Source organism: Diabrotica virgifera, chromosome 5, assembly GCF_917563875.1.
Source record: "Diabrotica virgifera virgifera chromosome 5, PGI_DIABVI_V3a".
NCBI lineage: Eukaryota > Metazoa > Arthropoda > Insecta > Coleoptera > Chrysomelidae > Diabrotica > Diabrotica virgifera.
Genome location: NC_065447.1, coordinates 52,753,997 through 52,766,832, shown reverse-complemented (window position 1 = coordinate 52,766,832; position 12,836 = coordinate 52,753,997). Strand labels below are relative to the sequence as shown.

The 12,836-nt window shown below is 36.0% G+C and overlaps 1 protein-coding gene across 1 annotated transcript in view; it reads right to left on the bottom strand.

Moving 5' to 3' along the window:
• Nucleotides 1–4,303: 4,303 nt before the first annotated feature.
• Nucleotides 4,304–12,836, bottom strand: part of LOC126885731 (valine--tRNA ligase-like) — a 184,640-nt gene continuing 176,107 nt past the window's right edge. Inside the window, exon 16 of the mRNA XM_050652500.1 lies at nt 4,304–4,410. Coding sequence (XP_050508457.1) covers nt 4,348–4,410 — 63 coding nt within the window. The 3' untranslated portion in view covers nt 4,304–4,347. The remainder of the gene's footprint in view (nt 4,411–12,836) is intronic.

The window sequence follows — 12,836 nt, the reverse complement described above, 5'->3', positions numbered from 1 at the left end:
AAATAACCAAAATAGTATAACACTAAACAAAGACCCCACAGAAAAATACCGAAAACAAATTAAACTAGCCATTGAAAATTCAAAATCAATACTAAATCCAACAGAACAGAAATACCTTAATATTATGAACCCACAACCCCCTAAATTATACTCTTTTATTAAACTACACAAACCTGACCACCCAATAAGACCTGTAGTTTCTTTTTATACAGCTCCGTCATATAAACTTTCAAAAAAACTGTCAGATATTATTACAGAATACACTAAATTTTCACCTAAATTCACCGTAAAAAATACACTAGAACTAGTTAATAAAATACAACATTTTCTATTGCCCAACAACTCCAGACTAATTTCATTTGACGTAAAAAATCTTTTTCCTAGTGTTCCTCCTACAGAAACTTTTGTTTTGGTTAAAAACCTTTTAGAACATAATAGTACAAATCCGATCATTGCATCTGAAATTTTACACCTTCTTGAAATTTGCATAAATCAAGACTATTTTGAATTCAATAATCAAATTTACACAAACAACAGTGCAGGACTTATTATGGGTAATCCTCTAAGCCCATTACTATCAGATATATTTATGAACCAACTTGAAACAACAATTTCTAAATACCCCGTATTTAAACAGTTCTTATATTGGTGCAGATACGTGGATGACATACTAGCCTGCTTTACAGGAACTAACAGACAACTTGACCAATTTCTATCATACATTAATTCACTTCATAGTAATATTGAGTTCACAATAGAAACAGAACAGAATAATTCCATAAACTTTCTAGATGTAACGATTACCAGACTACACAACAAACATGAGTTCTCCGTATATCATAAACCTACCCATACTGACACAACTATACACAATTCATCATCCCATCCTACACAACACAAATTAGCAGCCTACCATAGCATGATACATAGACTGACAGAAATTCCTATGACAAAAAATAACTTCGAGACAGAACTAAATATCATTAGACAAATAGCAGTAAACAGTGGCTATAACGAACAAACAGTTAACAACATTTTAAACCAAAAACTCCATAAGAAAGCCTTGAAATTAGTGTATCCACCACCACAGAAAAAACCCAGTACCTTCTGCTCTCTCACATATACTGGCAAAATAACAACAAAAATAGCCAGATACATAAAAAAGAAAGGAATAACACCAGCTTTCAGAACTAACAACAACTTAAGCAAAAATATTAAAAACAATAAAAGCCGAAAGAGAAAGCAACTACAGAGTGGTGTGTACAAACTAACTTGTGGTGACTGTCCGAAAACTTACATCGGTCAAACTGGCAGAACTTTTGATAAACGGATAGCAGAACACAAAAGGGCTTTCAACAATAGAAAAACAGACACTTCTACATACGCACTTCACCTTCTAGATCATAATCATTCTTTCAATGAAGAGTTTCAAATTCTACATATTCAAAATAAAGGCCTTAAGCTATCACTTTTAGAATCAATGGAAATTAATAAATTGAAAAATACAGATATAATTCTGAATGACCAACTCGAGACAAACAGCTCCCCACTCCTCAACCTCTTCAGTTAAAGACTTAAAAAGACAAACACATTGTAAAATATATCACTTGAGAAAGGCACTTTGCCGAAACAGCTGTAGTAATAACATAGTTGTAATAAATTTTGTGGAAGTATAGAAAACAAACGTTTTTCAGTGTTTTATTGTGAGATAAAATGAACTTCCATCAAGTAACGGTCGAATCCATCAAATACATAAATACAAAAAATAAAAAAAAATCCAAATTCCTGCCTATTTGTTGATTACTTTACACTGAAACAATAGAATATTATTATTTCCGCTTATAATAATAAATGACTATATGTATTTATTTTTTTTATCTTGATATACCTAAAGAGATATTGAGGGTGGACAACTGGAGGAGAGCAGTCAGGGATAGGGATACTTGGAGGCGGATGCTGAGGGAGGTCAGGGCCCGCCGTGGGCTGTACGGCCACAGGAGAGAGATATGTATTTATTGTTAATAAACGACAATTTTCTTTTAACACCATGTATATTTATATGCCGCGGATAATCTATTCGCTCGTGGATAACCCACTCGCGGATAAACGGGAGTACAATAGAAAACACATCCTTAGTATTATTCAACAAATAATTTTGGAATTGCCGATATAAATGAGTCAAATTAAATAAATTATTAGAAGAATTTTTTTACTAAGCAACAACATTTTTGTTTATATTAATAGTATTTTGTATTTTGACAACGGCACCCGATTTGGGCGTCGAAACGTTAATAAAAATCATTTTTTAATAATATTGTGGCTTATTTCCCATTCTAAATAGTTAAAATTGTAAAAATGCCACAAGAAAATAGCTTCAGAACAACAATAATTTTGGACTTTCGAATTTTAGAATAAATATTAAATTTCTTAAAAACAACAGTTAAAATTCTGGTGAGAGCGTTTTTGGCAGTTTTAGTGGGGTCGCCTCCCCACCTACCTGAATTAAGACACGAAATAGAAATAAGTTTTCAGGAAGTAGAGATAGCCATAAATCACTCAAAAATAGAAAGTCACCAGGACCAGACGGAATAAGCAACGAGCTTCTAAAATACGGAGGAGAAAGTATAACCCTAGAGATGACAAAACTTATACAAAAACTAATATTACACTGCAAGATACCAGACGCATGGAGAAACAGCATAATGATACCAATGTTCAAGAAAGCAGACAAAGAAGACCGTAACAATTACAGAAGTATAAATCTACTGAACACCGTACTTAAGCTAACCACAAAAGTCCTAACCAACAAAATCAATAAACTAACAACTTTATCATATGAACAACAAGGATTAAGATCAGGAAGATCCTGCGTAGACGCCGTATTTGTACTGAGACAAATCACAGAAAAGGCCATTGAGTACAATAAACCAGCATATCTATGTTTTATAGACCTGACAAAGGCTTTCGATCGCATCCAAGTCGAAGATGTCTTACATTTACTGTATAGAAGAAACATACCAATCAATATTATACAAACTATCGAAAACATCTACTTTCATAATCGAATACAGGCAAAGATAAATGGAAAACTAACGCAGTTTATACCAGTACAAAGCGGAGTCAGACAAGGTGACTCGTTAAGCCCACTGCTCTTTAATATAATAATGGACGAAATAATAGAAGCAGTACGTAAAGTTCATGGTTACAGAATCGGGAACAAAGAAATCTAAATGTTACGTTATGCAGTTGACGCAGCATTAATCGCCGAGACAGAAGACGATCTCCAAAGATTAACACACATCTTCAACAGCCAAGAAATACAATATGATAATATCAGCAGAAAAAAAAACAAATGTATGACAACATCTAAACACCCACTACGATGTAAAATCGAAATTGATGGGAAAATAATAAAGCAGGAAGCAAGGTTTAGATATCTGGGAATAGATATAACCAGTTACGGAGATGTTGAAGAGAAAGTACGACAACAAAGCTTAAAAGCAAGTAAAGCGGCGGGATCTTTAATGACACAATCTGGAAGAACAAACAGCTAACACAAGACACAAAAGCAAGAATCTATAAAGCAGCAATTAGACCTATATTAACATACACGGCGGAGACAAGACCTGACACATCTAAAATGAGACGACTACTAGAAACAACAGAGATGAAAATACTCCGACGAATATCAGGGAAAAGTTTGTTGGATAGGGAGAGAAGCGAAAACAGAAAGAAAGAAGATCATGCAATGTAGAAGACATAAATGGATGGATGACAAAACGGAAACAGGAGTGGAACGAACACATTAGTAGAATGGCAGAAGATAGGATAGTACGAATAGCACGAGATAAGTCACCAAATAGACGAAGAAGTATTGGCAGACCAATAAAAAGATTGTGCGATAACTTGAACAATTTAGGAGGCTAATATTGAAGAAAAAACAGACTTTTAAAGCCTACATACAAGAAAGAAGAAGAAGCCTTCAAAACCGATACTGTCATTAAACTCGCCTAACTTCAGGCGCAACTTTGATACGAGAATTATAAAATATGCATTGAAATGCAGATCCCAGATTGAAATCTAGATCCAGATCGATAACTTTTTTTTGTAATTCCATTTTCAATTTACCCTGCACTTCTCGTAGACTATTATCGATAAGGTAGAGTCGTATTTGTTTTGGACAGCGCCCGTTTTAGTGAGAGCGCTGTTATAATTTTTAAAAACTTTGAGCAACATTAGCTAGATGTCGCCATTAACCTTAGTATATTATTAAGGTAACGCTAGGTGCATACACAACTCCATCAAGTTTTTTATATAATTTATTATTTACAAAACTCGACATTATTATTATCCTTTCGCAATATTTTGAAAATATTCTAATCGTTCCAACTGCTCCTGCAAAGATGATATCTAAAACAAAACATTTTGATTATTTTTCTTTTATTTTTTAAACGACACCGCTCAGTTCTTATCACTTCACTCAATTGGAATGAAATTTACATGGATAATGGATAGATCCGTCACGAAATCACAATCTTTTCATATCAATGCAGTAACTTTGAATTTTGAATAATAACGGTGTAAATTAATAAATAAATCTAAAATCAAACACCTCAAAAAACAATGGATTTTGCGGTGGACATCATAATTGACACATTGTATCATGTTAAGCAAAAAATTCAAAAAGATTTTATTAGCTTTTGAGTTTCTCGAGGTAACGCTCTCGAGTTTTTTTAGTTTTAATGATTTTTGACTTTTTGGTATCACTCAGAAGTCAAAACAACGAATTTTTTTGCAAAAAGAGGCTGAAAACCAATATGTATTATTGTTAAACAAAAAATAAACATAAAACAAAAAATATTTAGCCAAGAAACTGCGGAGCACTCCTACCTTAATAGCTTAGTCAAGCCAGAAAGAAAAAGTGGATTGAAACTCTGGAAAAAATGGACATGACACATAGTAGCGAAATAGCATGGAAGTTTGTAAACAAAATTAGCGGTGATCAAAAGAACATAAACCTTGCAAGGTTATAGTAAGCCAATTTGCTACCCAACTCCTTGTGAATGGAAGAACTAAGAACAGATATATCATCCACACCTGCAGACAACTGCAGGTGTGGATGATATATGAAGTGAACAAATAAAGCATCTAGGCCAAGGAGCAAAATAAAAATAGGATCTTGTAACTTTATAACACGTGCTACAAAGACTGCAAAATTCCAAAATCATGGAAAAGTAATAGCATTGTATAACTAGACCAAACTGTGTAAATAAACAATAATAATAATAATAATAATAACAAAAGCTCTCCGTTTATTCAGGACGACTAAGGAGGTACAAAGTTAGTAACAACCGCAAAAGCGACAATGCTCTTTTTGAAAGTTCTGAAAAGGCGTTCTATCGAAAACTCAATTCTACTGTAGAACGTGTCGATAAGACTTACCCAAGCCAAGAAGAAATTCATGAGTTTTGGGGAAATCTACTTTCCACGCCAGCTGCTCTTAACAACAATGCTGGATGGATAGAAGAAACGACACAAAACTGCCAACACTACATTACCACCCTTTACGAACCCTTCACTACTGAAGAAGTCTCAAATACCATCAAAGAGCTTCACAACTGGAAATCTCCTGGACCAGACGGAGTTCAAAACTTTTGGCTCAAGAAGTTTTGGAGTGTTCATGAATGCTTATCAACACTAATTAATCATGTTATTTCTAATCCGCAGGATATACCATCATTCCTAACTCATACCACTTATTTAATTCCGAAGGATCAAAATAACACCCAAGATCCAGCCAAATACCGCCCAATTACTTGTCTTCCAACTTTGTACAAATTGGTCACATCCTGTGTAGCCCGGCGTATCTACCAACACTGTGCTCTGAAAAATATCATAGAGCCTCAACAGAAAGGATGCGCTAAGGGTTCCATGGGTTGCAAAGAACAACTCATCATCGACTCATTTATAATTTCTAACCAGGCATATTCCAAAAAGAGGAATCTTTTTACTGCCTTCATTGATTACAAGAAGGCCTTTGATTCAGTGCCGCATGAATGGCTTATAGATATATTGAGAATATATAAAGTCGATGATAATATAGTGACCTTTTTAGAGCATATAATTACGGAGTGGAAGACTAGAATTCACCTTCAAATACCTGGTGAAAATAACATCGAAACTGAAAATATCGCAATCAGCCGGGGCCTGTTTCAAGGAGATTCGTTGAGTCCACTGTGGTCCTGTCTAGCTATGAACCCACTATCTCAGCTATTGAACTCCTCAGACGTAGGTTTTAGCATCAAAAATAACAACAATGTGGTGGCGAAGCTTAATCATTTATTGTGTATGGATGATTTGAAATTAATGGCCTCCACTCGAAACCAACTCGATGAGATGCTAAAAACTGTAGAAACTTTTTCTAATGATATTAGCATGCACTTCGAACTAGACAAGTGCCGTATTTTAAATATAGTCAGAGGAAAAGTACAGCCCGGAGGATTCGATATGAAAAATGACCAGAACATCGAGGCCATGGGTGAAAACGATATGTATAAATATCTTGGCGTAAAGCAAGCGCGGAGAATTGACCATAAACAAATGAAAACAGAGATAACTACTGAGTTTATACGAAGGGTAAAACAGCTGCTTCTCTCACACCTTAATAGTAGAAATTTGTTTAAGGCACTAAACACCTATGCATGTTCCGCGCTTAGCTACTCATTTGGTATTGTTAAATGGACAAAAACAGATATAGAAGCTCTTCAGCGAAAAGTACGAACACACCTCACAAAGGCACAAAAACACCATCCTAAAAGTGCAGTAGAAAGAACAACATTACCACGGAATCTAGGAGGAAGAGGACTTATGGATATAGGTGAGCAATTAGATAAACAAATTGCTAATTTAAGAACTTATTTTCAGATGCAGGCTGAGACATCTACTCTACATCGCGCTATCTGCGCAGTAGATGACACAACACCGATCAAACTGAGGGAACCAGAAATGCGCATAAACCACCTTACTAAGGACGAAAAAGTGCGCGCCTAGATGGGTAAACCTCTGCACGGGCGACATCCCAATAAGGTCAGCCAAGATTATGTCGACAATATAGCGTCGAACTACTGGTTGACATCAGGAAAGATGTTTCCTGAAACGGAGGGTTCATTACTGGCCATTCAGGATCAGGTTATACCAACCAGAAATTACCTGAAATATATCATCAAAGACCCTCAGGTTCAAAACGACAGATGCCGATATGGATGTCAAGCCCAAGAAACCATCCAACATCTTACAGGGGGCTGCCAGGCATTTGCTGCAACTGAATACAAGGAACGGCATGATGCAGTGAGAAAAATCCTTCATCAAGAGATAGCTATCAAGCTGGGACTTCTCCAAACAGACCATCTCCCGTATTATCAATACGTCCCTAAGAGTATGCTTGAGGATGGCAACTACAAGCTATACTGGGATCGCACTGTGTTCACAGACCAAACAGTGGCACATAATAGACCAGATCTCGTACTAGTTAATAAATTAACAAGACAAACAACACTAATTGATGTGGCGATACCTAACAACAATAATCTACGTAGTAAATTTACTGAAAAGATCGCCAAATACAGAGATCTAGAAATTCAAATACGAAGGCACTGGAGAATGCAAAGTACCCAGACGATACCGATTATTATTTCTACTACTGGTGTCATTCCGAAGACCCTCCTCGAAAGCATAAAAAAGCTGGGTCTGAATGAACATCTTTATAAGACCATGCAGAAAGCTGTACTACTCGCGACGGCCAGATGCGTACGAAAATTTCTGGGAGATACACCTGCGTTCCAAGTCACCTAGGGCTCGATAACACGGAAAGAGTCCCACCAGAGCTCAATCCTTTTGATACCGTAGGTATCTGGGATGAGTCAATTTTCCCCTTAGAGGGAGTGTGAGCCGTATGGCTAAATCTGGATAATAATAATTTATTCTTGGGTTGCAAAGAACAACTCATCATCGACTCAGTCATTTCTAACCAGGCATATTCCAAAAAAAGGAATCTTTTTACTGCCTTCATTGATTACAAGAAGGCCTTTGATTCAGTGCCGCATGAATGGCTTATAGATAGATTGAGAATATATAAAGTCGATAATAATATAGTGACCTTTTTAGAGCATATAATGACGGAGTGGAAGACTAGAATTCACCTTCCAATACCTGGTGAAAATAACATCGAAACTGAAAATATCGCAATCAGCCGGGGCCTGTTTCAAGGAGATTCGTTGAGTCCACTGTGGTTCTGTCTAGATATGAACCCACTATCTCAGCTGTTGAACTCCTCAGACGCAGGTTTTAGCATCAAAAATAACAACAATGTGGTGGCGAAGCTTAATCATTTATTGTATAAGGATGATTTGAAATTAATGGCCTCCACTCGAAACCAACTCGATGAGATGCTAAAAACTGTAGAAACTTTTTCTAATGATATTAGCATGCACTTCGGACTAGACAAGTGCCGTATTTTAAATATAGTCAGAGGAAAAGTACAGCCCGGAGGATTCGATATGCAAAATGGCCAGAACATCGAGGCCATGTGTGTGATATAGGTGAGCGATTAGACAAACAAATTGCTAATTTAAGATCTTACTTTCAGATGCAGGCTGAAACATCTACTCTACATCGCGCTATCTGCGCAGTAGATGACACAACACCGATAAAACTGAGGGAAGCAGAACTGCACATAAGCCACCTTACTAAGGACAAAAAAGTGCGCGCCTGGATGGGTAAACCGCTGCACGGGCGACATCCCAATGAGGTCAGCCAAGATTATGTCGACAATATAGCGTCGAACTACTGGTTGACATCAGGAAAGATGTTCCCTGAAACGGAGGGTTCATTACTGGCTATTCAGGATCAGGTTATACCAACCAGAAATTACCTGAAATATATCATCAAAGACCCTCATGTTCAAAACGACAGATGCCGATATGGATGTCAAGCCCAAGAAACCATCCAACATCTTACAGGGGGTTGCCAGGCATTTGCTGCAACTGAGTACAAGGAACGGCATGACGCAGTGGGAAAAATCCTTCATCAGGAGATAGCTATCAAGCTGGGACTTCTCCAAACGGACCATCTCCCATATTATCAATACGTCCCTGAGAGTATGCTTGAGGATGGCAACTACAAGCTATACTGGGACCGCACTGTGCTCACAGACCAAACAGTGGCGCATAATAGACCAGATCTCGTATTAGTCAATAAATTAACGAGACAAACAACCCTCATTGATGTGGCGATTCCTAACAACAATAATCTACGTACTAAATTTACTGAAAAGATCGCCAAGTACAGAGATCTGGAAATTCAAATACGGAGACAATGGAGAATGCAAAGTACCCAGACGATACCGATTATTATGTCTACTGCTGGAGTCATTCCGAAGACCCTCCTCGAAAGCATAAAAAAGCTGGGTCTTAATGAACATCTTTATAAGACCATGCAGAAAGCAGTACTACTCGCAACGACCAGATGTGTACAAAAATTTTTGGGAGATACACCTGCATACTAAGTCACATAGGGCTCGATAATACGGAAAGAGTCCCACCAGAGCTCAATCCTTTTGATACCGTAGGTATCTGGGATGAGTAAATTTTCCCCTTAGAGGGAGTGTGAGGCGTATGGCTAAATCTGGATAATAATTTATTCAACAATAATAGGTACAATCTTTTTAAATATTTACATATAAAGTGAATAAATTAACCCGAAGGTCTCCGAGAGGTGTGGATACACCTGTTTCGGTAATAGCTTCGTTAAATTAATTACAATGGTAATAGCCTCGTTAACACCAGGAAAGGATCCAGAAAATCTGAGTAGCTACAGACCTATTTCGCTGTTGTGTCACTTTTTCAAACTATACGAGAGACTCATCTCGCCAGAATCCAGTCTGTAGACTTTAAAACGTGGAAAACTATGAATAGGATAATAACATGGTAAAATGGGGGAAAATAGGGCAAGATGATGTGATCTGTGACTGTGGAGAAACACAGAATATGGAACATCTTCTTACATGCAGAAACTGTCCTCATCGGTGTGCTCTCGAAGATTTGTGGCTCTCCAACAAAGATAAAACCGACGTAGCTCGATACTGGGTCGAAATTTTATGAATGACATGTTAGTGTAGGAAACAGAGGTTGAACCTTGCAAAATGGACACAAGTCCGGTTTTATTTTTTTTTCTGGTATATCAAGGGGTGCTTATTATGAGGCTAACTTTTTCTTAAAACATTTCGACCCGGAACCCCCCTTTTCATCCCTTTAAGGGAGGTAATTTGTGGTTTTTGCAAAACGTAGCCCTTCCTGTACGTTTTTCAAAAAAATTACTTAATAGTAAAATGAACAGGACTACATTTCCTAATATTTATTTCCCGACAGCATATGTCTATCACCCACCATTTAGCGGGGGTGGCTCCGCAAAATTGACAAATTTTTAAAAAAGATGTTTTAAAAAAATATATTTTTCCCTAATTGTAGTGAAAATTAAGAAGAGACCCTGCGGTAATTCATCACAAATAAGTGGCTGATTTTTTGGTATAGGTTTCATTTAAGGGCAATTGCAAATTTTTTAATTACAGGGTGTTACATTTTAAAAAACCCCTTTTTATACCATCTGAACCGCCTATACTAGAGTAAAAAAACTTTCAGCGATTATCCATGTACTGGTGTTATTTACAAATTTATATAACACACCCCCATATCTTCCCCGCAACCACCCCAAAAAGAAGGAGAATCAATAAAGAAAATAATCAAAAATTGATTTTGGGCCACCATTGTAGCTTTAGGTTGCAAAGAAAATAAAATATGCATGGGTCATAATGTGTAGCAGACAGTGTGTTCTTTTGTTTTCCATAAGTACGTTATCAATAAAATGAATAGGTGACGAAAAAAAAAAACAAAAACTGGAGCCCGTCAAAGCATTTCTGAGGTTTACGGCGCCATTGTGACGTAGCGGTTGCTTATACGAAAAAAATGCATAGGACCTTATTTGTAGAGAAAATAGTGGTCTTTAATTCTGTATAAGGTTTGTTTTAAAAAAATGTATAAGTAATGAGAAAATCGTAAAAACATGTTCTCCAAGGGATAGGGGTAGTTTCTGCAGTTTATCTTCGAGGATAGGGGTAGGTTCCTCAGGGATATTGCAATAATCATATATATTTATGAAAAACCCTATTGATGGAGCATATGTCCATATGAGCCATAAAGCAAAAAAAAAAATTTTTTAACCCCCCTTATTTATTTTTTTGGCTACAGAACGTGCACAAAATTATATATGAAGCATTTTAATAAAGCGCATGGTGTGTGAAGGATTCCAAGAAAATCACTTTCTTTATTAATTCTCCTTTTTTTTTGGGTGGTTCCGGAAAAAAAATTGGGGTGCATTATAGAAATTTGTAAATAACACTAGTATATGGATAATCGCTGAAAATTTTTATACTCTAGCATAGGCGGTTCAGAAGGTATAAAAAGGGGTTTTTTTTTTAATGTAACACCCTGTAATTAAAAAATTTGCAATTGCCCTTAAATGAAAAAATCAGCCACTTATTTGTGATTAATTGCCGCAGGGTTTCTTCTTATAGACCTGGATCCCGGGTAAGAAAAAAAAGTTGATTAATAGCAAGCTGAAAATTTGTTAATAGCTTAACGGTGTCTAGTCGGACAAATATTGATGCACGGGAACACTGAAACAGGGGAAGTTTTAACAGTGGAGCATAATAAACGTGTCGTCCTGACAAGTTTATGATGGTGAAAAATAGCAAGTCGTTTTTAAGTTTATTCAATAGCCTACGTTATATAATATATTATGAAAAAATGTTTGTCCGACAAAAAGGTTGGGCATTTTAACGAGTCCGACACGTAGAACATGTCACATCACAGGAATTATGTTGGTGATGAATAGCAGTCTGATTTTTGCATGAGAGTTTAATGAAAGGTTAAAAAAGCAATTGGAAGTTCTGTCCGACAAAATGAATGGGAAATTTTCCTAGTCGGACATTCCAAACCTGTAAGATATAGACAAAAATGTTGGTGATAAATAGCAAGCTAATTTTGATTTGTTTATGTACAAATTATATTTTGTAACGCAAAAAGTTATATGTCGGACAAAAAGTTTGGGCAAATCGAAGGAAATAAATAAAAAACATTTTTTCAGAATGACTTAGTCACATATTGATAAAGCTATTTTAGTTGTATATTATTATTTATATTCACATATTTGCATGTGCATATATATACATGCTCACTCCAAAAACAGTGAGGTAAGTATCAATGCATGTATATATTGCAAAACAATTATTTTTTTGGGTGGAGTTTGTTCTAGATATTCTCAAAATGACAATAAAAAATGCCAAAGAACATGTGAAAGCAATCTCTTAGGGTTTTCTAATTAGGCGCATTAGAAAGTACGGAAAATTTCCTACAAAAAACGTTGTATACATTTTTTTCCATACTCAAATCTTAACCCTGTAAACGACATTGAAAAATGTGAAGAGTCTAAAACTTCGGTGCTTATAAGAATAGACGTAAATATGACACAAAAGTGCGTTCGCGGGTACAGTTGACAAATTGTCGCCGACAATTTCTAACCTCACTTAATATAAATAATACCGTTAATAGATAAATATACAAGGTATATTTACTTTTAATTAATATTAATAGCCAATTATTAAATTATCGTAGGTAAATATACCTTATATATTTATGTATTAACGATATTATGTATTTCATATTAAAGTGCGCATGCGTTTTGCTGCTAATTTGTCGACGACTAAGGCACCCGCGAACGCACTT